This window comes from Pleuronectes platessa, chromosome 3 (genome assembly GCF_947347685.1).
Source record: "Pleuronectes platessa chromosome 3, fPlePla1.1, whole genome shotgun sequence".
Classification (NCBI taxonomy): domain Eukaryota; kingdom Metazoa; phylum Chordata; class Actinopteri; order Pleuronectiformes; family Pleuronectidae; genus Pleuronectes; species Pleuronectes platessa.
Genome location: NC_070628.1, coordinates 25,119,094 through 25,143,926, shown reverse-complemented (window position 1 = coordinate 25,143,926; position 24,833 = coordinate 25,119,094). Strand labels below are relative to the sequence as shown.

General features: G+C 41.4%; 1 protein-coding gene across 2 annotated transcripts; it reads left to right on the top strand.

Annotated features, from left to right (window-relative positions):
- The first annotated feature begins 3,572 nt into the window (after nucleotides 1–3,572).
- Nucleotides 3,573–8,847, top strand: LOC128437217 (zinc finger protein 37 homolog). 2 transcript variants are annotated; one of them, XM_053419281.1, is made up of 4 exons: nucleotides 3,573–4,322; nucleotides 4,408–4,550; nucleotides 5,495–5,546; nucleotides 7,370–8,847. In XM_053419281.1, the coding sequence occupies exons 1-4, from the start codon at nucleotides 4,046–4,048 to the stop codon at nucleotides 8,548–8,550; spliced, it is 1,653 nt and encodes a 550-aa protein (XP_053275256.1). In that variant the 5' UTR covers nucleotides 3,573–4,045; the 3' UTR covers nucleotides 8,551–8,847. The 2 variants fall into 2 exon arrangements, with proteins under 2 accessions (XP_053275256.1, XP_053275255.1); XM_053419280.1 differs by having other exon boundaries at nucleotides 5,495–5,603.
- The last annotated feature ends 15,986 nt before the right edge of the window (nucleotides 8,848–24,833 follow it).

The window sequence follows — 24,833 nt, the reverse complement described above, 5'->3', positions numbered from 1 at the left end:
TTAGGTGGACATAATTCAATTAGACGTGCACAATGTTCAGAAGGAACTTTTAATACCTGCTTTAGCTCGGCCATAATGTTATTGTCTGGTGTGAACCGCCCTTTTGAGGTCATCCTTTAATGTCTTTAATGAAGCATATCTGCAATATATTTACTCTGATGTTCAAATACATTGTCCTGCTGCAACAGCCAACTTCTAATGAGCTTCAGCTCGTGGTCAGCCACTCTTTCCCTGTAAGGAATGTGTGGTTTTATTTATTTTTTTAGAGCAATGGCTTCCTCTGTGGTGTCTTTCCATACACACCATACTCCATGGAGCATTGTGCAGTGATTTGAATTTTTTAAGACTCATTAACGGAGAGATTAACCAGCTCTAATGATTCCGTTAAGGCTATCACTGCTACTCTGGGGTTGATACTTTTAAAGCTCGGATCGGTCTGTTGCTTCTTTTGAGACACATTAGCTTGATGCCCACTTTTGAGAGTATTCACATGAGTAGATTGTCTCCATTTCAAATTTGTGTCACTTTGGAATGATGAATAACTCTTTGAGGTAACTTTCCAGCTTTACTAAAATAAACCTTTCTTGACCCTCTTCTCAGATCATGGTTCACATCAGCAGCTATTTCTTGTGAATACTAAACAAAAAAGCAAGTTGAGTGTTTAAAAAAGAAGGCTTTTCTTGAAATACACCATGAAGGATTGAGTGATATATTAGGTATGGACAAGAACATTATAATGTTGTGTCGGTCAGAGTGAAATAGTTTGTTCATAATAGTAAATGTGATGAAGAATAATGTGTATGTATATATATATAATTGCAAACAATTCAAAAGGGTTCCATTGTTTTTGGCCACTGTGAAGCCAGCTGAGGTATGTCTGTGTGGTGTTTGAATGCACCTCCATCATCCATTTTGACCTTCTCAGGAATGACTTTGCCTCATCAACAGGGTTACTATGGAAACTTCTCTTCTTAAACACCACAATGTCAAAGTGTGATTAATCAACATCTACATCTGATTCATTGGCAGAGCAAATTAACTGTTCCAGCTCTATGAAACATTTATCTTCTGCCCTATAAATAGAACAGTTATTCTTAAATTTCAGTTTCTTATGATGAAAGTAAAGACTAATTTAAAATGGGATTAATTGTGTTTAATGTTATAATAATGTGATTTATTGAGCTTTAAATACAAAAGAACCCTTCACTTTGCCTACAGTTCAAATAAAAATAATTACATAAAAATAGTGCTAACCTTTTTTCACTTAGTATAGATTAGCTACGATCTCTTGTCATGGCATATATATATATATATATACCGGTAATCTAAAAGAATCTGATACATTTCTCTAAGGAGGATAATAAAGTCTGAATTTAACATTTCTATATACTATATCAGGTAGACTAAAAGCAAAGTCTGTGACCAGTATCCCCTGATTTTACCTGCAGCTCATGTCTGAAAACAGCTCATGTGAATCCATACATTCAGAATCATAATCAGAATGTATTCATTGCCAAGTACAGTGCCTTGCATAAGTATTCACCCCCCTTGGACTTTTTCCCATTATGTACTGTTACTAACTGGAATTCAAATAGACTTAAATAAACTTTTTCCCGTTTGATCAACAAAACATGCATAGTACTTTGGAGGTGCAAAATAAATTTTATTGTGACACAAACAATAATGAGAACAAAAAAGTTGACATCTGTTGGGTGCATAAGTATTCACCCCCCTGTGTCAATACTTGGTAGAACCCCCTTTCGCTGCAATTACAGCTGCAAGTCTTTTGGGGTATGTCTCTACCAGCTTTGCACATCTAGAGATGGAAAGGTTTGTCCATTCTTCTTGGCAAAAAAGATGAAGCTCAGTCAGATTGGATGGAGACCGTCTGTGAACCGCAATCTTCAAGTCTTGCCATAGATTCTCTATTGGATTGAGGTCTGGGCTTTGACTGGGCCATTTTAAGACATTAACATTCTTTAATCCAAACCATTCCTTTGTAGCTCTGGCTGTATGTTTAGGGTCATTGTCCTGCTGGAAGATGAACCTCCGCCCCAGTCTCAAGTCTTTTGCAGACTGCATCAGATTTTCTTCAAGGATTTCCCTGTATTTGGCTCCATCCATCTTTCCCTCTATTCTGACCAGTTTCCCTGTACCTGCTGAAGAGAAGCATCCCCACAGCATGATGCTACCACCACCATGTTTCACTGTTGGGATGGTGTGCTCAGGGTGATGGGCAGTGTTGGGTTTTCGCCACACATAGCGTTTTGCATTGAGGCCAAAAAGTTCAATTTTGGTCTCATCTGACCAGAGCACCTTCTTCCACATGTTCGCTGTGTCTCCCACATGGCTTCTGGCAAACTCCAAACGGGATTTTTTATGGATCCCTTTCAACAATGGCTTTCTTCTTGCCACTCTTCCATAAAGGCCAGATTTGTGTAGTAGACGACTAATAGTTGTCCTGTGGATAGATTCACCCACCTCAGCTGTGGATCTCTTCAACTCCTCCAGAGTAACCATGGGCCTCCTGGTTGCTTCTCTGATTAATTTTCTCCTTGTCCGGCTCTTCAGTTTGGGTGGACGGCCTCCTCTTGGTAGGTTTGCGGTTGTGCCATATTCTTTCCATTTTCTTATGATGGATTTTATGGTGCTCAGAGAGATGTTCAAAGCTCTGGATATTTTTTTATAACCTAACCCTGCTTCATATTTCTCCACAACTTTATCCCTGACCTGTTTGGTGAGCTCCTTGGTCTTCATGATGCTGTTTGTTCAGTAATGATCTCCAACAAACTCTGAGTCCGTCACAGAACAGGTGTATTTATACTGAGATTAAATTGCAGACAGGTGGACCCTATTTACTAATTATGTGACTTGCAAATGTGACTTGTGAATGCAATTGGTCGCACCAGATCTTTGTTAGGGGTTTCACAGTAAAGGGGGTGAATACATATACACTCAACACTTTTCAGATTTTTATTTGTAAATAATTGTGAAATCCATGTAATATTTCCCCCCACTTCCAAATGATGCACTATTTTGTGTTGGTCCATTACATAAACTCACGATGAAATAAATTTTAATCTGTGGTTATACCATGACAAAATGTAGAAAAGTCCAAAGGGGGTGAATACTTATGCAAGGCACTGTAGGTTTACACCTACCTGGAATTTGCTCTGGTTGTTGGTGCATACAATGAACATAAACTTATAAAAACACAATAAATACAACACACATAAGAAAAAAAAACAATCTTTAAAATAAAAATAACTAAAAGATAAAGATATAAAAAGTAGAGTAAAAAAGTCAAAATGCAAAATTTAAAACAGGAGAGCAATGTCAATTTGCAATGTGCAATGTAATGCAATATAATACAATATGTGTTAATGTAACACATCCTTTCACGTCTGTGTGTTAATCATAGGCACAGGTTTAAAAAAATGCAACCCTCTTGTTTTGCCCTCTTTAGCAGATGTCATTGGAATACCCACACCTCTTTATCGACATGGTGCAACCCATGGGTTTCTCTTTTTAAAACGCGTTGTCTCATTCAGATATGTCATGGAAGGCCACCGTACCACGTCGTGTACATGACGTAGTAACGAGCAAAAACAACGAGCACCAGCGGTTCTTTATACAAATCGAGCTAGCTCGGCTTAATGACAAGCCAGGCACACGTGAATTTGTTTAGCTAAATAGCGGTTAGCTGTGGAAACTACTCACGCGCACCGACGTAGTTAAACACGTTCGTTTACACTATGGTTTGTGTCATTTGTGTTCGTTTTGTTCACCGTTTGATGCCGCGAACGGTGGTTAGCATACGAATGCTACAGCTAAGCTAAGGAGTGACATTAGCTTGCTAGCTGTCATGAAGGCAGTCAACAACAACAACAACATCATGTATCGCTGAACAGAGGCAGCTCTGCGACAATGGCGAGAAAAACCTAAACAACATGTGGTAGAATCTCCCAACAAGACAACTCTGTCTGTCTCGTTTATTTACCAAATCAGACGCGTCGTGTAACAGGGAGCCGGCACCGAGTCCGTCATGTCGGACCTGGACTCTCTCATAGTCACCTTTCAGACGCAGCTCTCGGATGTGATGGAGTCTGTGGTGAAGACGGCCATGTACGAGGTGACCAGGCTGGTGGAGGACGGGTTTCTGAAGGAGGTGGAGACCCTGAGGATGCAGCTGCACTGGACTGAGAAGAAGTTAAGTGACAGAGAGGGAGAGAAGAGAGGGAGGTGTGTGGACTGCGCCAAGAAGGACGTGGAGCTGTCCACAGACGCAGCAGGAGATAGGTGCGACCACCAGCAGCAGGACGGTAAGAGCAGGGACACACGAGTGCAGATGTATCTCAATGGATGTCTGATGTGTTTGTAATATACCGCAGTGGTTCTTTTCTCCAGATGGGCTGAGGGTCTGTGCTGTGAAGAAAGAGGGGAGTCCTGTGGAAAGATGGACACAAGGCCACAGACTAGGAGTCGTATCAGAGTTGCCTCAGGAGGCAGACAACGCTTCAGCTGTCCCCAGCCCAGAGAGGGAATCTCAGGTGGGCTGCTTCATGTGACTATGACACCTGGTATTAACGTGTGGTTTCTGTGATCTGATCACAAGCGGACAGCTCTGTTACAGGTTTGAACCACTACTCAGGTGACCACTTGTGATCTTGCTTCCCCTTCTCTACATGCAAATGACATTGTGCGTCATTTTTGTTCAAGAGGACCAAATTATATTGTTTTTACCCAGTTTACAGATGCGTCCGATGTAACAGTGTTAGTGTCTGTGTGTCTGAACGAGCGAGCTAGAAAGGAAGAGGTAGAGAAAGGAATGCCAGTCTGATTGAATCTTGTGCTGCTTTGTAGAAAGATTTGACCCATTTAATGAAAGTATTTGTACCCTAACTGTAGCGTATCAGAGACTTCAGCTGAGTGGGCGGTCCCTCATGTGCGGTCCAGGAAGCACTTGTGTTCACACAGTGAAAAGAATGTAGCCACATGGTCCCAGTCCACCTCTGAATGTGGTATGTGTGATCAGTGTTTGTGTTACCACATATCAACACTGATAATCAAAGAATGATTTCTTCACACTCAATTGCTCCTAAAAAAATAACAACATAACTTGTTGTGATTCTCCGCCAACACGAAGGACATACCTGTTTATTTTCATATAAAATGAAGTGAAGATCTCAAATGGTGACAGGAGACGCATCCAGGATGCACTTGAGTGCCAGCTGTGAACAGACATACGTAGTGCTGACGCCTTGTGAACAGATCTCTCTGGACAGATGTTAACTCCAGGTCTTAACAGGGCCTGTATGGCCTGCAGGCATAAGATCAGATTTGCTCTCACTTATTCATACATTGGATTTTTTAAACATAATAAATGATGCAAGTGTTGCGATTGTGCATGTGATATCAACTCTGGAAACCGATTGAAATCAATAAATTGTATGTCCTTATCCTCCTGTGCTCTTTTATTCTGGTTACTGTTCAGGCAGCAGAAGAAGAGGAAGTGGTGCCTGCTGTGGATGTGAAGGAAGAAGAAGGTACTAAGCCATCTTGCTCATCTGTGCATTTGGCAGAGTGGAGCGATACTCTTGATGGTCAGTGTGGTGTCATTTGAGTCCACTATGTTGTGCATAAGACATTATTTTTGGACCTTAGATTTGAGGTATTTGGGAGTTGAAACACTCCATTAACATGTATTAGAGATGTAGATCAGTGGGGTGCGGTAACTTTTACAGATGCTCAAGTGGAGCCAAACAACCAGCTACAATTCCACTATATCAGTGTTTGATTCAGCTGTGACTACACCAACCACAAAAATACAGTGACCTTATTGGGTCGGGGGACAAGGTCAGCAAGATTTAGGATGTTTTGAGGGTCTTGAGGAGACTGCACATGTTCAGTTTCTGAGCTGTACTTTTTTGTTCCTTATCAGTCAACACATGGATATACCTGCGGTAAACTAATGCTTAGTAGATGTATCATCCTAGACACTTGTATTTTCTGGCCCTATATATGGAACAATTATATAGTTAAGATCAGTTGTGCAGTAACAGAGTGGGGCTGTCACTTTACAAATTTGGGCTCACATGTTAGCAGCAGAGGGGGAGGTGCCACAGGCAAGCAGGGCAAGTTTTTAACCAACAAATTTTTGTATTTTTAATCTCCAGTACATAGTCAAATCATAATCTCTTATGATAGTGAACTCCCTCACCATCTATGTGAATACAACACACATATCTACTGTTTAAATGTGGAGAAGGGTACTACTAGTAAAACTAGCAAATAATCATTCAAAATGGGATAATGTAGTTTAATGATGATAATAATATTGTTTAATGGGCTTTGAATACGAAAGAACCTTTGACTTGCTTCAAGGTAACATGGACATAATTACATACAAATAATACTTATATAAATAAACCTTTTTTCCCCTCAGTATCCATTAACTACATTCTATTCTCATAGCATATATCTATTTCTTAGTTTCTAAAAGAGCTATAACAATAAATAATAATATAATTATGTCACACTTTAAAACATAGCTATAAAGTGCTTCACATGTAGGTTCAAATAAGCCTACATATAGGAATACATACAGAAAAGTATAACTACACACAGTCAAGCATTCTCCAATACACATAGCATCAATTAAACATTTAACCAAAATTTCCAATAACTTAAGGTAACGTAGAATGATAAAAAAAAAAAGGCTAATCCATAGAAATTAGTTTTTTGGAGCTTTATAAAGCAAACAACACATTCAATATATCTGATAGAAAGTGGAAGCCTATTCCAAAGTTTAGGTGTAACAGCCTCACAGTCACCTCTGGATTTTAAATAGGAATAGGAAACCGATAACAACAGGCCTTGAGCAGTTGATGAGAGTCCGAGCACTTGAATAAGGGCTCAACATCTTGGCTTCATCAACCCCATTTTCTCAGTCATTTCTACAAATAGGAACTAATTTTGGAGCAATTTCTTATTTATTCCTTGTATAAAATTCGCATTGTTCCTATTAATCTGTCCATGTGGGAACATTTTCACTTTTTCTCTGTAGCTGGTGGATTTCAGAATGCATCTGCTGCTGTGGCTCGTGGATAGAAAGGTTAATATCTTCACATGCAGGCAGTTTCTCAAATTTATGTGGCACCAATGCACTTAGCTTCTGTAATAAACAGAATTAGATCATCAATCCTCTTACATAGTTAGGCTTATTTAGTCCAAAACAATTTCAGTGGAGGACATATCATGTAGTCACATATTTATTATGCTGACCACGTAAGCATGACAACTACAGACTTACTTTTTTGGTAAGCTTCTACTTACTATAATATAACCCCCACTTCTATTCATTATCCAGGCAAAGCAGGACTGGAATCACAAAGCATATCTGAGAGGACTGAGGCACAACCAAAACCGACTCCAAAGAACAGTGAGGAGCTGTTGAGGGATATCATGACGCAAGGCTCACAGATATCTGCAGCATTTTGTTTTCCTGAAGAACTAGAAGAAACGCACATGGCTACAGATCCATCACATCTCCCAGCTTTGGAAATGGACTGTAGTTGGACTGGGCTTCTGCTGAATCACAGAGTTGGGCCTGAGAATGATCATGATTCAGCCAAAACGAGAGTTTCTTTAAAGCCTGCAGATCACGAGCTGCCTGAATCTGTAGCAGCAGACGTTCACGTTCAGGCTACCCAGAATGCAACGTCAGGATCCTCTGAAGCTAGACTACAAAACAGCAAAACATTGGGTGTGAAGATAAAGCAGGAAATAACTATTGATTCTGATGGCTGTGAGGAAAGTGAGAATCCGGAAAAGAAAGAAATTCCAAAGTCTGGAATGAAGTCTTTCTCATGCTCTTTGAAACAGCAAAGAGTGAGTTCAGAAGCACACAAACGGAACCACATTTACCATAAAGCAACTGTGCAGGAGGTTGTGAAGCTGCATTCCAAAGGCAGTACAGGTCTTAAATTGCAAGCAGCTATACATCACCTCAACAGACCATTGAAAAGAAACCCTCACACTCTCTCGAACAGCAGCACAGCAGCTTTGTCTATAGCTCATTCTCAGGTTGTGAACTCAAATTCCCTCAACAGAATCCCTTCCACATCCAAAGCCGCCCCACCCCCTCCTCTCTCGGCCCAGCGGGTTCACCTGGTAGACAAACAGGCAGCGCCGCTCAGCCGAACCGGTGCCCAGTGGGTCAGCGTCAGATCCCAGTCTGCCATCGCACATCACACCAGCCCTGTACCCCACACAGACTCTCACACTGGCCCCAGGAACATCCTGCGCTGCGGCCAGTGCGGAAAGTGCTTTCCACACCCCAGCAACCTGAAGGCTCATCTGCAGACTCACACAGGTGAGCGGCCTTTCTGCTGCTCGCTCTGCGGTCGCAGCTTCACCAAGCTGAGCAACCTCAAAGCCCACCGCCGGGTCCACACTGGGGAGAGGCCGTACTGCTGCATGGCTTGTGGCAAACGCTTCACCCAGAAATGTAACCTCAAACGGCACCAGAGGATCCACTTGGATGTATGAGGGTGGACAGAAAGTGACAATAATACACAATTGCTGTGTGTTTCTTTAAAATGCTACAGTGTTTCTTTTGCAGTGGTACTATGATGCATTGTGAAAGTCCTTTATGTGTACTTGTCCCTTGAAGTGATCGTCCCAAGTTCTTCTATGAAATCCAGAAAGACTCATGTAGTATGTTCTGGAGATGTGTTAATGTTATTTAAAGGACTTAAAGGCAGTGGGCTGTGAAATTATTATTATTGTGCACTAAAATAAGTCAATTGTCACTTTTGGTCAATAAAATAATATTTATTCTGTGAACACGAATATTCTTTCATGATATCAATTGTACAGTGCCTTTGAGCGAGTGACAAACACACCAATACAATTGTATGTACTATAGAATAATAGTTATTGTAGTCCTTCAGGATAAAAAAAAAAATTAAACAAAAAATGCAGATTAAATTTTTAAGCATGAACGATGGATGAAGCAAAAATAACAAACTACTAAAAACTACGGATTATTGCCCTGAGCATGTACAATTATTCTTGAGAACTCTTACACTTAACAGAATAATCGCAATCGAGGGTCCATGAGTATGATTTGTTTGTGTTTTGTAGAAAAATTACGAAGTCGTCACATTCTGATCAGCTGAAAATACTTAATCTTAGACAAGACGGATTTATATATCACTGATAATTATTTAAATACTTAATTTTTAGCAAAGAAAAAAACACCTGTCAAGTTCAACATTATGTTATAGTATCTAGAGTGACCACTTGGTGTCACCCTTTCACCACACTGCAATTATCGGGGCCTTCGCTAGATGAATTCTAAGCAGTGACTATCAATGAACAGAAGGGTAATCAAGAAGAAAACTACTCTGTTAGAGTAACAGTAATTCAGTCGACACTGTTTAAGGGCGTACATGTGTGTCTGAGCCTGTGTGTGTTATATATCTCATGTTCAGCTTAGCTCCATGTGTTTTATCTAGTTTGAGTCAGAGCAGGACGGCGCAGGGGGAACAACTGATAACACTTTAATCTTATTTTCAAGGTGAGAAAAAGAATGTCCTCTCTCTCTCTCTATCACACACACACACACACACACACACACACACACACACACAAACAGAATGTGGATTAAAGCAGTGCTCCTGTTCTAGATCATATCTTTTCTTCTTGATGTTTGAACCCAATAACAAGAAGTTGAAGAGCGATGGAGAAATACCTACTTAGCCGAATCTGCAGTGAGCATTACAGATAGTGGAGGCTGCCGTGTGAGCGGAATTGTAAAAGAAGCAGCCTCTTGGTTCTCAGTCAGAAGGGATGGAGTGCACAGATATGCTGTACATACACGTGAACACATCCCTGTATGTTGGCCAAGTGTTTCTAACCTGTGAGCCACAACATGAGCTGTAATCTATAATACATTAAGCTCATGTGAATCCTCAGCGTATCCTCTAATTGGACCACTGTGATGTAAGCATTTCCTTTGATGATGTTTAATTACTTTAAAGAAACTACCCACAAGCGCTTTTATTTCCTGTTCCCTCTGCGTCCTTAGCCCTCACATTTGGACACATTTTCTGTTCTCTCTTCAGAGGGCAGCCAGTCGCCCTGAGGCGGCAGAATTGTGATGAACAAGAGTCGGTGTTTCTATGTGAAGGGTGGGTCTGTTTGGCTCTCCTTTAGGCCATATCTAAAAGCTGCGCGCTGAGCTGCTGTTATATTGGATTTGGTTAGAAAAAAAAAGAAAGACCACACACTGGAAAAGGTAACACAAAGAAAGAGAGTAAATGGATCTGGGCAGCCATGGAGCACGTAGAGATATTGTTACAAGCTTGTACAAATTGGCAACTCCTATTGAAGTATCCCTGAGCAAGAAGGTGAACCCCAGCCTGCTTCCTCTGTGTCATGCTGCACATTACATCAACTAAGAAAATGATTGGCATAGGTAAGGGTGCAGAATATAATTGTTTTCGATGAATTGATCACTTATTTAAAAGCTGCAATAACCTCACCCATATATAAAGTTTGATATATATTTCTGTAAGGTAAACATGAGAAAATATAGGACAGAAATAGTTTTTTCACCAAGTTCCCCAAACAACAACAAAGCAGCACATGTTTAATGTTGAAGTGTATTATTAGTATTTTTATGATTATCATTATTAATATACATGATGAGGATGGCAATAAAAATGATAATAATAATACTAACAATAACAATAATAATAATAATAATAATATTAATAATATGTGGATGCAATGAATTACTTGTGGCCACCAGCACAAAATGAAACCTGACTACCACATCCACAGACACATCCATAAACTCAAACTGGCTAAATCACATAATTTGGGTTTTGCGAATATAAATGATGTGTATCTGATGTTTATCTGCATAGGACATGAGGTAAGTGAGATCCGATGACAGGTGGCCACAGGAGACACATTCGGGACACATGTTAACACCAGCTGTGAAAAGACGAACTTAGAGTAGCCCACATGGGGACCACTGAGCTGTGGCGGTAGAACGGGTTGTCCTCCAACCAGCAGGTTGGCGGTTTGATCCCAGACTCCCCCATTTTGCTTCCCGAAGTGACCTTGGGCAAGACTGAACCCTGAATGAATGATTTGTGATAGAGTAAGTGCTGCACGTAGATGTACTATATGAACGGGTGTGTGAATGGGTGGATAGTAAAACTGTCCTGTAGAAGCTTTGAGTGGTCATCAAGACTAGAAACGTGCTATATAAATGCAGACCATTTACTTGTGATCGGATCTCTCAAGAGGGATGTCATGGGCTTACCTCATGCCCTGTAATATGTAAGCTTGCAAACACTTGACACACACAAACAAGAGGCATACAGTTCTAATTTATTCCCTCTAGGAAAATTGTTGTTACCTGTCATGTGCTTTGTTCATACTATTTGTTGCACCACCTCTGGACCACATGTAGGCTAGTCCGGGGGGGTAACTGTAATCAGGGCCCGCAGGCAGCCTAAAGAGACCAATTCTCAGGGGTTGGTTAGGGCCCGAGCACTGACAGGCACTGACAGACGCGAGGCCCTATTGAAATTGTAAGGATTATTATAATTCAGGCAAATTAATTAACTTTTTGAGGGCTTTAACATGCTCAAATTCGTACCAAAATTTGCAGAAAGTTAGAAAGTGGTGAAAATGTACGTATTCTGGAGGAATTTTCAATGGGCGTCGCAAAATGGCTCAACGGTGCTCCCCGAGAGCCCCTGAACGTGTTCACATTGACCGATCTTCACAAAAATCGATACGCAGGTGCATGACCAGACGGAAAAAAAAGTCTTGGAAGCAATTAGAAAAACGCTACAGGAAGCCTGACTTTTTGTATTTTAGTGGCCTCAAAACGGACGCAACGCTTCGAATGCATGTGCCAGGGATCGCCCAGTGGTTTCAATGTATATTTATATATTAAATATTTCAAACAATTCTGCAGCTATATGATAAACTAGGACTACGTTGAGTCAAATTTACAACTTGGATGCAATATTATAATGTCTATTATCAAAAGCCAGATTAAAGAGATGTGTTTTAAAGTCATATGTATGATTTCCACACCTCCAGCAGCTCTCAGGTCCTCAGGCGGAGTGTTCCATTGGATCAGAGTCAAAAGCTGCCTCACCAAAACAAAAGTGTTTGTGTTTTGGAACAGTTCACTGACCAGTACCAGAGGAGACGAGGAGCCGTATTGGTTCTGTGAGCATATAAAACATGTCTGCATAGTCCATGAAGAGCTTTAAAAACAATTTTTTAAAACCTTAAAACCAGCAGGGACCAGTGCAGAGACACTTAGTTCCGGGCTGGTGTGAACTCTTTCCCTGATAATACTCGGGCTGCAGAGCTCTGAATCATCTGTAGATTATTTCTGACAGTTCAGGGTCGACCTCATATTTAAAATTGCACAAGTCAAACCTGCTCAAAATGAAAGAAAATACATTCCGTTGTTGAGTTCCAGTTAGAGAGAATTTCCTCAGGCAAGGTCCAAAACATCATAATGTCTAACATGCGTTGCTACAGAGAAGTGTTCCTTTTGTGTCTTCCACCTCCAACACAAATGTTTCGATTTCTTCTGTGAAATTCTTATTCCCTCTTCTCACTTAAACTTCAACTGTTCAGCCCGACGCTCCCTTCATGACAAACGGATGTCCTTATATGGAGAAATAGAGGCGTGGCAGTATGCTAATTGCATAGAGCGGACCCGCCCCTGTTGATTTAGAATGATTCTGATTCACAATCATATGCATGGTGGTGAGAACAAAGTCGGCTGGTGCGCCCTTGTCATCAATCTGGCGGTGATTTTGTGCAAGCACTTATTTCCTGTGGAGAGTAAGAACATTTCTGTGTTATACATATTAGTGAATATGTATAACACATATCTGTGAATGAGGCCTAATGTCTGTATGAAGTCAAAAACTAAAGAAAATAAGGAACAATTCCATAGTATTGCTTAAATGTTCATTAGTAAATATCACATGGAACTGGAGGGTTCTTTTCTCGTTTCAAGTAAACTAAGGTTTGTGTTTAAAAACAAAATAAAGATCTTAAAAATTTAAATTCTTAATTTCATTTTGTAGTTTAAGTTTCCCGTTTCTTATTTTTCTTTTTCTTTCTACGTTTTTGCACACATGAACAATCTCAACAAATATTAACAACTCAACAAGATATTATCTTATGTATTGTATCTATGCATATTATTTACAAATTCCCAAAGAGACACTGTGTCATCTCTACTTTGCTTTATTACCAGTAAAGGAAAGACCTATTTCTTTAATGTTTGTTTTAAGTCTTTGTATATTAAACATGTGAAAGTTTAAAGGGACACATCAGAGCGATTCCTTTGTTGTGACCCTTTAAGTTCTACAAGGTACTGCTGTGTTCTCCTCCTTAGGTCTAGTTAATCTCAACAATCTGCAGGAGATTCTTCAGTTACTTCCAGGATCATCAATCAAACGCAACGACAACTTCCTTGAAATGGAAATGAAGCACGAGGACATTGTCAAAAGCCTTAAGAATGAACTCCTGAGCGCTGAAGCAGAGATCAAGACTCTTAAAGAAGAGCTCAGGAAAAAGGAATGGCTCATAGAGATGGATAGAGAGAAAAGCCAAGCTCGAACCAACGCTTACCTCGATTGCCTGAGGGCCGTTACAGAGACGGAGAAGGAGATGAATATCTGCAAAGAGAAGGTGGAGGTTCTCAAAGAGGGTAATGCTGCTTTGAAGGAGATGTGGAACGTGCTGACCAGTGAAAAAAACAAGCTTGAAGATAAGGTCCAACAGAAGGACAAACTCATACAGAGGGAGAAAGAGAAAACCCAAGTTCGAACCTACGCCTACATAGCATGCCAGGGCACCCTCATGTTGAAGGAGAAGGAGCTAAAGAGCTGTAAGGCCCAGTGTGATGCACTGCAGGCAGGTCACCACCAGGAGCTGAGTCAGGTGGAAGAGACCTGCAGAAGGAAGCTGGAGGTTCTCCACGAGGAAAACGCTGCTCTGAACGAGACGGTGAACAGGCTTACTACTGTAAAAGCCAAGTCTGAAGATGAGGTCCAACAGAAGGACAAACTCATACAGAGGGAGACAGAGAAAATGCAAACTCGAACCAACACCTACATAGCATTCCGGGGCACCCTCAAGTTGAAGGAGAAGGAGCTGAAGAGCTGTAAGGCCCAGTGTGATGCACTGCAGGCATGTCACCACCAGGAGCTGAGTCAGGTGGAAGAGACCTGCAGAAAGAAGCTGGAGGTTCTCCACGAGGAAAACGCTGCTCTGACTGAGACAGTGAACAGGCTTACTACTGTAAATGCCAAGTCTGAAGATGAGGTCCAACAGAAGGACAAACTCATACAGAGGGAGAAAGAGAAAACCCAAGTTCGAACCAACGCCTACATAGCATGCCGGGGCACCCTCAAATTGAAGGAGAAGGAGCTGAAGAGCTGCAAGGCCAAGTGTGATGCACTGCAGGCAAGTCACCACCAGGAGCTGAGTCAGGTGGAAGAGACCTGCAGAAAGAACCTGGAGGTTCTCCACGAGGAAAACGCTGCTCTGACCGAGACGGTGAATAGGCTTACTACTCTAAAAGCCAATTCTGAAGATGAGGTCCAAAAGAGGGACGAACACATACAGAGGGAGACAGAGAAAATGCGAGCTCGATTCAACGCCTACATAGCATGCCTGGGCACCCTCACTGTGAAGGAGAAAGAGCTGAAGAGCTGTACGCCCATTGTGATGCACTGCAGGCATGTCACCACCTGGAGATGAGTCATGTGGAAGAGACCTGCAAAAAGAAGCTGGAGTACGTAGAAACCTCAGAGAGAGCCACATGTGAGGGATCCCTCTCCCAGGATGGACAGAAGTGCAATAGATGTCAGGTGTAGGAAAACATCATCAAGATTAAAGTTTTTAGCAGCACTGATGAGGGTAAACATCTTAAAGGATAACTTCAATACTATATATCAGGCAGTCCTTCTGCAATCATAGTCTATGGTCAGCAGCCAGCAAGATCATGATCCACCATCCAGATCGGATGCCACTATAGTCCACAGTCATTGTCCACTGCCGTTTATTAGGATCCATCATCAGCCGCCACCTCGGTCGTGGTCCACCACCATTATCTGATGCCAACGCGACAAAGGATCCGCCACTACCACTACGATCAGCCCGCACGATATAGAATCCTTCATACTGGATCCACCATTGCGACCTCTGATGCACGATCCACAGATCTTAATCCATGGTGCGGCCACAGCGGGCCCGGATCTGCGGGCGATAAAGCAAAGGGACTCGGGGAAGGGGTCAAGACAGTTAACATGTACTGATGAGATATGACTTACTTCAATGTGTTGGGATGGAGAAGAGGAAGGAGAAGCTGGAAAGAGAAGCTCTGTGTGTCATGTGTCATAAATTCCATTTGCGTCTTAGCGTCATCAGGGGTTTTTGCCTTGTGATCAATGATACAATGACACAGGCCGAACTTGAGGCTACACTGAGGCTCAAGTTAAATCTGACTGGCTAATGGTTTGTATGGTAGTATGATGAAAACCATGTGGCCCACTCAGTAGATCAGCCATCAATACCTCTATGCCTTTTAAAATAAACGCTTCCTATTTTAGAACATAGGAAAAGTTACGTTCTGCCGCACTAATTAGCTCTAACTATAAGCTTTATCAAAACGGAAAGTTTTGAGCCTACTCTTAAACGAACAGATGGTGTCTGCTTCCCGATCTGAAAGTGGTAGATTATTCCACAGGAGAGGGGCTTGATGGCTAAAAGCTCTGGCTCCTACTCTACTTTTAGAGACTTTAGGGACCACAAGTAAGCCTGAATTCTGGGAGCGGAGTGCTCTAGTGGGTTGATAAGGTACTAAGGTAAAAAGGCGTTATATTATTAAGGGCCTTGAAGGTGAGGAGGAGAATTTAAATTCTATTCTAGATTTAACCGAAAGCCAGTTTAGCGATGCTAATACTGGAGAAATGTGCTCTCTTCTCGTCGTTCTCGTCAGGACACGTGCTGCGGCATTTTGGACAAGTTGTAGAGTCTTTAACGACTTACTGCTCGAGCCTGATAGTAATGAATTACAATAGTCCAGTCTCGATGTAACAAAGGCGTGGACTAGTTTTTCTGCATCTTTTTGCGAAAGGCCATGTCTTTCTTTTTTAGATATTACGCAAGTTGAAGAAGGCGGTCCTAGAAATTTGTTTTAAGTGACTATTAAAGGACAAATCAGGATCGAAGATCACTCCCAAGTTCCTGACTGTTTCATTTGAAGCAAGAACAATGTCGCCTAGCGCAGCTATATCATTAGATAATGCATCTCTAAGGTGTTTAGGGCCAAGTATTGTAACCTCTGTTTTATCTGAGTTTAATGAGAGAAAATTGTGGGTCATCCAGGTTTTTATGTCCTTGAGACATGCTAGAAGTTTAGATTAAGTGTAACTGGGTGTCATCCGCATAGCAGTGGAAATTTACAGAGTGTGGCCTGATAATGTTTCCTAGTGGAAGCATACATAATGAGAATAAAATTGGGCCGAGCACAGAGCCCTATGGAACTGCATGCTTAACTTTGGTGCGCACAGATGACTCATCATTAATTTGCACGAATTGGGAGCGATCAGAAAAATAAGATTCAAATCAGTTGGGGCGGTTCCTTAAATGTTAATTAACTGTTTTAGTCTCTTTAATAAAATTTGATGGTCAATTGTGTTGATTACTGAAATGAGATCTAACAGAACGAGGACAGACTCACATCCCTGATCGGAGGCTATTAGAAAGTCATTAATGACTCTTCATATATATTATTTTCCTGGAGAAACTCACACAGATGATTGGCTACAACTTTTTCTAAGATTTTAGACATAAAGGGGAGATTAGATATTGGCCTGTAATAGGCTAAAACCTCTGGGTCGAGGGTTGTTTTTTGAGTAGGGGTTTGATTACTGCTATTTTAAAAGACTGTGGTACATAACATGATGATATTCGTTAAGGATCTTTTTTCCAAGACGAAGACGAGACGAAGACGTAACGAAAACGGATCTTTGAAAATAAAAACTATTACTAAATCTATTTTAACTTTCGTTGACGAGACGAGACAAGACGAAAATGTTGGTGGTTGACTAAGTCACATAATTTTTTAAAACATCATCGTATCAGGCCGTCATGAAGTATCAGGAGCGGGCGAGTGAGTGTGTCTCTATGTCTGTGTGTGTGTGTGTGTGTGTGTGCCCCAGATAGCCCACCGGTCCCGAGGCTCCGCCCCCCCGCCCCGCTCACTCGCTCAGAGACACAAGATCAGAGCTCGTTCACGTGAAGAAGCTGCTCAGTGTCAATTGTTTGTGTGATATTGTATGATTATAATTTGTGACATATTCTGCATTACTTTGTCATCTTCCCTATTCAGTTTTAGCCCCAGTTTATGTTGATTGTTATTGATCACCGTTACTTTAACGTTCTCTCAACATGTCAGCTACATGTCTGTACATTTAAGTCATGAACGTTATATATTGACGTACATATGGTTCTGAGATGCAGTACAACTACAAACTGCATTTTAATTTTGTTTTCAATTCTAAAGCACTGAAAATCAACCGTTTATTTGTTTTTTACACATTTTTTTAGATTTGTTTGAGGTTTTAAATAAAACAACATGGAAAACCAAATGTTAATACTTCCTTCTATCCACTTGCGCGCACGCACACACACCCACACACACCCACACACACACACACACACACACGTAGGCGCGCGCGCGGGGGCACATCAGTTGGCCGTGGATTACTTTCTAGTCAGAATGGTGGTCACTGGGACAAAACCAGTTGAAAACCCCTGCTCTATTATATAAAATGTATTGACTTTCATGAATACTTTTTGAAAAAAAAAATAAAGGGCTTGTCCAAGAACAAAGATTTTCAGTTTATTGTCCAAACATTTTCAGTTACAGCCTGAAAAAAAACAAGGAAAGCTGAATCACAAACTAATTTAGCAGCAACATCAGTCGTTTGAGCTGTACATTAATCTGAACTCCTCCTGGTAACATCTCAAAACATATTATCTGTATTTATTATCATGTCTTTGCTGCACTGGCCCAATTTCACCACAATGCTCATTAAAGTTAGATCCTATCTTAACTTTGAGCTGGTGTGAGGAGCGCTGTTAAATATTCACTCGGATGCTCGACATGTGAGTGTTGTTCAGGCTTTGCCCGGGTTTTCCTTCGGGGACATTAGGTCACCTGTGTTTTGAAGAAGCCTCTGGAGGGATGAGGATTAAAAAAAATATGATATCTGACACGTCTGTGAACTGCCATACTTTTTATAAACCCTTAACATCCAGCCTGAATCGGGGGTCGAGTCTTTAATCTTTATTCCGATAAAGGTCTTGTTTTTGAATGTGCAATGATTTCTCTCTCTAGGGGCCATTAGCATTCTCCTCAATGACACTCCAATGAGTATGTGTGTCTTGGTAGTGTGCTAATCTGCTCGTTCCTCTAGCCCAGTCTGTGTGTACAGTAAGGATGCTGTTTTAACATTGGTTTTATTGTTGTATTTAAGTGACTTAAGTTGTCTACCTTAATTTTTGTCCTCTTTTTTTTTTAAACTGCAAATTTGTACATCTGCACTTGCACTTGACTGGTGACAGAAATACAATGAAGCAGCAGGTGAAGATTTTGAGTCAGTTAAAAAAAAGGAAGCAGCTAACAAGTGTGTAAATGAGACTTCGGAGGTGTCGGGGACTTCAAACGTCATCGTGCCAGACATGAGAGTATTAAGTCGTATTTTACAGCCTCATTGTGTTTACACTTACTGTCTCTGTTCACAGGAAAGACATTTTAAAGAAAGTATGCTCATCAAATCCAATTGACTTCAAGGTGGTTTCAGCAGACATCTGTAAGCAAATACAAAAATCCCATTGCGTTTTGTCCAGGGAACTGGGACGCTAACTTGCATGTTGGTCTACAAAACCATGCCAACCCTGCAGCACTCTTTTATTTGTCATTTAATTGGAAGGAGTTGAGGGAAATTCTTCTCCAGCTGCTAAATAAACGGCCGTCAGTGAGTGGAGGCCACAGCTCTGTGCTGAAGGCCTTGTGTTCTGCAGTAGTTTTACCCCAGCGTGCTGTGGGTATATATTTAAGACGGAACTATTTGATCTAATTTTATTATTGTATGGTCTCTTAATGAGAAAAATATGTTAATTGTCAAGTGGAAACCCACCGTGACGTCACTCATTGGTTTGATGACTGCTGTTTTTAAGGACTGGAATTTGGCAATTTGCTCAGCACGTTATTTTTTGGAAACCAGAGTTGTATTTGGAGGAGCAGGGAGGGGGAGCCTGAATTAGGCCCCTTTTCAACTCGTCCAAAAAATAAGAACAGCCACAAGCCTTTTGTCTGCAAAGGGAATGGATACTATCAGCTTTCTCTCCCGGGTCAAATGACTCCGCAGTAGACACAGGTTTTAATCGGCTCCGGTCAGAAGTGATGGAAGCGTGACACCTGGCAAACGCATTACTTTGGCATTACAGCGAGGTGAGAGGGCGCCTCAGTTTGCAGTTTGACGTCAAACTTAAGGTGCAGGACAACAACGAAAAACTACCCAGAAAAAAACGTATTAACAGGGAAACAACTGTAGAAACCTCAGAGAGGGTTGTAAGTGAGGGATCCTCTCCCAGGACGGACAGAAGTGCAACAGACGCTGCGTGTAACATCAACACGATTTGGACGCTGCAGCGATCCTGGGTCTGAAAACGATAAAGCACATGCTCTCTGCAGGGATGAAGTTAAGTTAGTAACATGGATGATGAGACCTAAATGTGATGAGAAAGAGAAGCTTCATGATCCCCCAACAATCTAGGCTTAGAGCAGCATAACTAAGAGCTGGTCCAACCTGAGCCAGCTCTTACTATAAGCTTTATCAAAAAGGACATTTTTTAAGGCTACTCTTAAAGATAGAGTACAGAGTATGGCCTCCCGAACTGAAGCTGACTTCTTTATTCATTTGAGAGAATCCGGGTTTCAGCATTGGCTTTACTTTCCAGACCCAGGGTCAATGTCCATTTTTATACATTCTATGCCTCACACACAAAACCCCTTGCGTATTAGGGTTAGGGTTAGGGTTAGGGTTAGGAACATCGGTAGCGGCCGATATTCGCCTCGTTTACTGATATCGGCTTATCGGTAATAAACTTGACTTTCACCGATATCATTGGCCGATGTTCATATTTGTTGTAAAACCGCTGGGCACGTGCCGCAGCTGGGGGAGCAGTCGCTCCGTCGCCCTCCTCTCCGCGCCGCCGGAGGCTCAGTGTGCGGCACCGGGAGGTCCTCATCCGGTGGCGCCTATAACGGCTTCGCTGGTGCGGGGGCTTTCTTTCTCTTGGACCGCGGGGCGGTGTCCATCGCCGGCGCGGAAGGCGGGCCGCTGGAGGGGACCGGGTACGGCGGTCGGCGGCGGCGACTCTGGACGCGTGTCGGGCCCTTCTCGCGGATCACCTCAGCTACGGCGACCGCTGGGGGAACCCTCCGGCTGGCGCCTAGCAGCTGACTGAGAACTGGTGCGGACCAGGGGAATCCGACTGTTTAATTAAAACAAGCATCGCGAAGGGCCACGGTGGGTGTTGACGCGATGTGATTTCTGCCCGACACTCAAAACAGGTAAAACTGAGGAGGGCTTGTTAAGTTATCTTGACTCACGCAGTGTAACTTGGCGTAACAAGTATGAGCGTAGCGTCTGTTTAAGTACTTTATTCTCATGTGCATCGGCTCTATTCATCCGTCTCATGCACAGGTAACGAGGGAACTGACAACATACGTCATACACACAGAAGCCGTAACACCTCTAATAAACGGGCAATACTGCTACCGTAAATCAATGAGAAGAGCGTTCTCTATAATGATACTTTAACAGGGCTGTTTTAGACAGGGTAAAAAGGTGCTGTTTTAAATTATCCTTGTGGTATTTTGACCAAAATATGTTAGTCATTTCATTAAGATCCTAAGGAACCATTTCAACTTGCGGAAAAATGGTCATTATATGTCTCTGTTAAATAAAGTTTAGTTAAATCAAAGATTGTTTCATAAATCTGATTCAATTTGTGTCATTAAAAGATAAGAGTGATGAAGGGCTGAACATTTTTTAAATAGTGCTTTTTAAATAATGATTTAATTATTTTTCTGGCACAAAAGGGTGAATGAATAACAACAAAAAGAAAATAAACAAATATCGGTATCGGCTATCGGCCAGATTGTTATTTTAAATATCGGTATCGGTATGAATTTCCATATCGGTGCATCCCTAGATAGAAGCACTGTAGAAAACATGTTGACAAGAGGACATTAAAGTGAGAAGAAGAAGAAGAAGAAGAAGACGAAGACGAAGACGAAGAAGAAGTAGCCGCTGCTTTGACCAAGAAGACAGAGGTAAACCTCAGTTTTATCTTGAACCCCTGATGTTGTCACGTTATTGTCACTCTTTTCTTCCTGTTTTCTTTTTTCAAATTTACGAGGCAATCTGTGTTATTGGCAGAGCCGGGCTAGACTTGGAAATTAATGGCTCCACCTGCTTGAATTGATTGCTGTTCTTTAAAAGAAACTTCTTGTATTCTCCTCTGTGTCAAATAATTCCATTATTAAATTCAGTGCTTAACAGGCTACGGAGTGCATCGTGGATGATTTATGCCAAGTGTTGCAAGGGTAGTGTGCCTTATTCATAACACCTTCATATTTCATAAAAGCAGCTCAGGCTGTAGAAATTGAACTTTGATGTGTTCTCCTTTCTAACTCCTATTCCCATTTTTTGTATAAGTCCACTAAATCCATTAAGATGGGAACTTAAGTCATGGAGCTTCACCTTCTTCTTATTGTGTATCAAAGAATAAGCACAGCTATGAAGTTCACACTACTTCCTTTGTTTCTCCTCAGATATTATTAGCAAGGGTGGTCTTCACAAACATTCAGAGAACCTCTCAGAGAGCTCCTCACTCAGGCTTTCTGCTTCATGAAACTTTTCATAGGGACGTGGATCACAGAGGGGCTGGAGTTGATTCCGTTTCTATAAGTTGGCTACTGACTTAGATGTTCTGATTGGACAGTTGAAAAAGACAACAAAGTTTGATCTTTTAGAGAGATGTGGATGTTGAAAGATTGCATGTGATGTTGATATAGGTAATAAATAATAAATAACTGCAGATCTACAGTTTTCTTTTGATAACTATTTTGGCCTGTATGGTGCTGATGTAGAGGATAAAGGTCCAGTGTTATTACCTCTGTGAGAAAGGTTTGTTTTCACCCCCTTTTGTTTGTTTATTTGTTTGTTTGTTTGTTTATAAGCAGGATGACGCAATAATGACTGAATGGTTTTCCACAAAACTTAGTAGGACGTACGTATGTATGTATGTTAAGTTAAGTTAAGTTATAACTACCTGGCGAGCTTCATCCATTTTGATAATACATGGAAAATTGTCAACATCAATATCAGTGATCTCCCTGAAAGCAGATGCAGATTTATTTCTTAATGTATGGACTTTAAGAGACCATGCCTGACTAAAACCAGGAATATTCCTGGTCTGCTCACACACTGAGAGTTTATTCTAGCAGTATTAATTACATGTCTGATTTCTAATACACTCGTCCACAGAGAGCCTCCTGGCGTGGAGCAGAGCAGCACAGGGTCAGGCCAGATCCTTGTTAACAAGGCCTTTGAAATGAATCTGAGAGTCTGGAGTGTTTTCTCTAACTGATTCAATTTTGTCCTTGGATATATTAGTCCAGTAAAAATGTCTATTTAGTAAATTGTATGAATGTTAGTATATCATTGGGTACATGGCCAGTTTGATGTGTTATGAGGGCCCTGGGGCAAATGACTTGCTTACTCTCCGATCATCTCTCTGCATTATATAACCTGGTGCCGTCACACTGTGTCCAGCGCACGGCAGATTAAAACATTTGCCCAGAAACAAACAACCAGGAACTCACCAGTACACTGCTGGAATATCGACTCTCCCTATGTTTTCCTCTGTGAATTAGTCTGAGATATTTTAATTAAACGCAACAAAAAACAGGGGCTACAGAGAAGGCTGGTACTTTATATTTTATATTACTGTCAACAAATCCTATACTCTGATATGGCTTATTCCTCTAGAGCTCTTCCGTTGGACATGACCTATTGAAAAACACATAAACGAACCACACGGATGTACTGAGAGACATATTCCTTCATTATGATAGATATCATCACTTTAGTTTGAGACATTCCCACATACACAGTCCTGCTGTCACAATAATAGTTAATAGTACACCAAGTGTGTATTAATCCACAGATAACAAATGTGCTATTTGCTTATGCTTGAGAGCAAGAGTAACATTTTTAATGAAACTGAATTTGTGACATGTTTTTAGGATTAATATTTTCCATTGGTCGTATCAGCGAAGTACTTAAAAACATTAACATATTGTTGGCTTTGGTCTTTTCATAGCATTTCTTGACAATATTTTCTTATCTTATGAAGCTGCACTAATCAATATGTTTATGTTACTTACAGCGATGACCCCACAGAGACAGACTCTGCAGTGCCCTTCACTACTCCAGTGTTTAATCATCTCTCAGCTCCGTGTTTTGTCTCTCTTGCCCACAGAGTTACTGTTTTTATGGCTCAGTCTCACTCCCCTCATCAACTCTTGTTTCCAGCCAAAGCCCTGATGATTGTACACAACCTGCTCAGCACCGAACAGAAGACCCACAAACCTTCGACTAGCTGAGGAACACAATGTTTAAAGGTATGAAGACCAAAACTGATCTAAAAGGATGGATACTTGTGTCAGGTGGCCAGAAACATGACTCCAAATGTATGATAATGGATTATTGGATGTTGATTATGTGTGACAGTATCCATTTGGTCAAAACACAGCTGGAATTTTAAGTTCTTAAAACTAGATTTTGACACATGGCAAGAGAGCGCCACAGGATTTGATAATAAATCATGCAGGACCGTAGGTGTAGTGCTGCTGGTGCATGCCACAACAACACACTGCCAATGTTTTCTCCAAGTGAGGAAACAGAATAGTTTCAGGTCAATACTTAAATGGAAATTCACACTTTTTTTGTGTTCTTCTTCAAGTGTTTGAAGATCCAAACATCGCTATGCATATATGTCATGAAAGAAAGCCGATAAAAACGAAAGGATTTAGTCAAAGTGGTCATATTTATATTTAAAGGGTAAGTTCACTGATAAAACTAAAATTCCCTCATCACTATGCCGATGGAGGGGTGGCTGAAATGTTTGAGTCCACAAAGCACTTTAGGAGTCTCAGGAGCAAACAGTGCAGGAGCAAAATCCCAGACAAGGTCATTTACACCATGTTTTTACTCTAAAGTCCCTCTGAAGTCTTCCCCGGAGGTGCGTTAACCTACGCACGGACACACCGGAAAACCACACACTCTCGCCCAAGGGCACGCACAGGGTGTCCGTTCGCATCGCTACGTCTGCTAGCATCGGCACTTCCGGTTGCAGACTTTAAGGCTTGCGACTTTGGGTATATGATGCAGTTTCGAGTGGAATATGAATTTTTGGGCTTGTGGGCACTTTGATGATATCACACGAGCAGTATGGAGGCAAGTTATAAATTCTTTCTTATATATTTTATTACGTCTGAAGAAGGGGTCTATTTGGCTGCAACACTTTTTACCCCTGAGACTCCTAAAGTGTTTTGAGGACTCAAACACTTCACCCACCCTCCATCGGCGTTGTGGTGAGTAGATAATGTCATGCATGAGTAA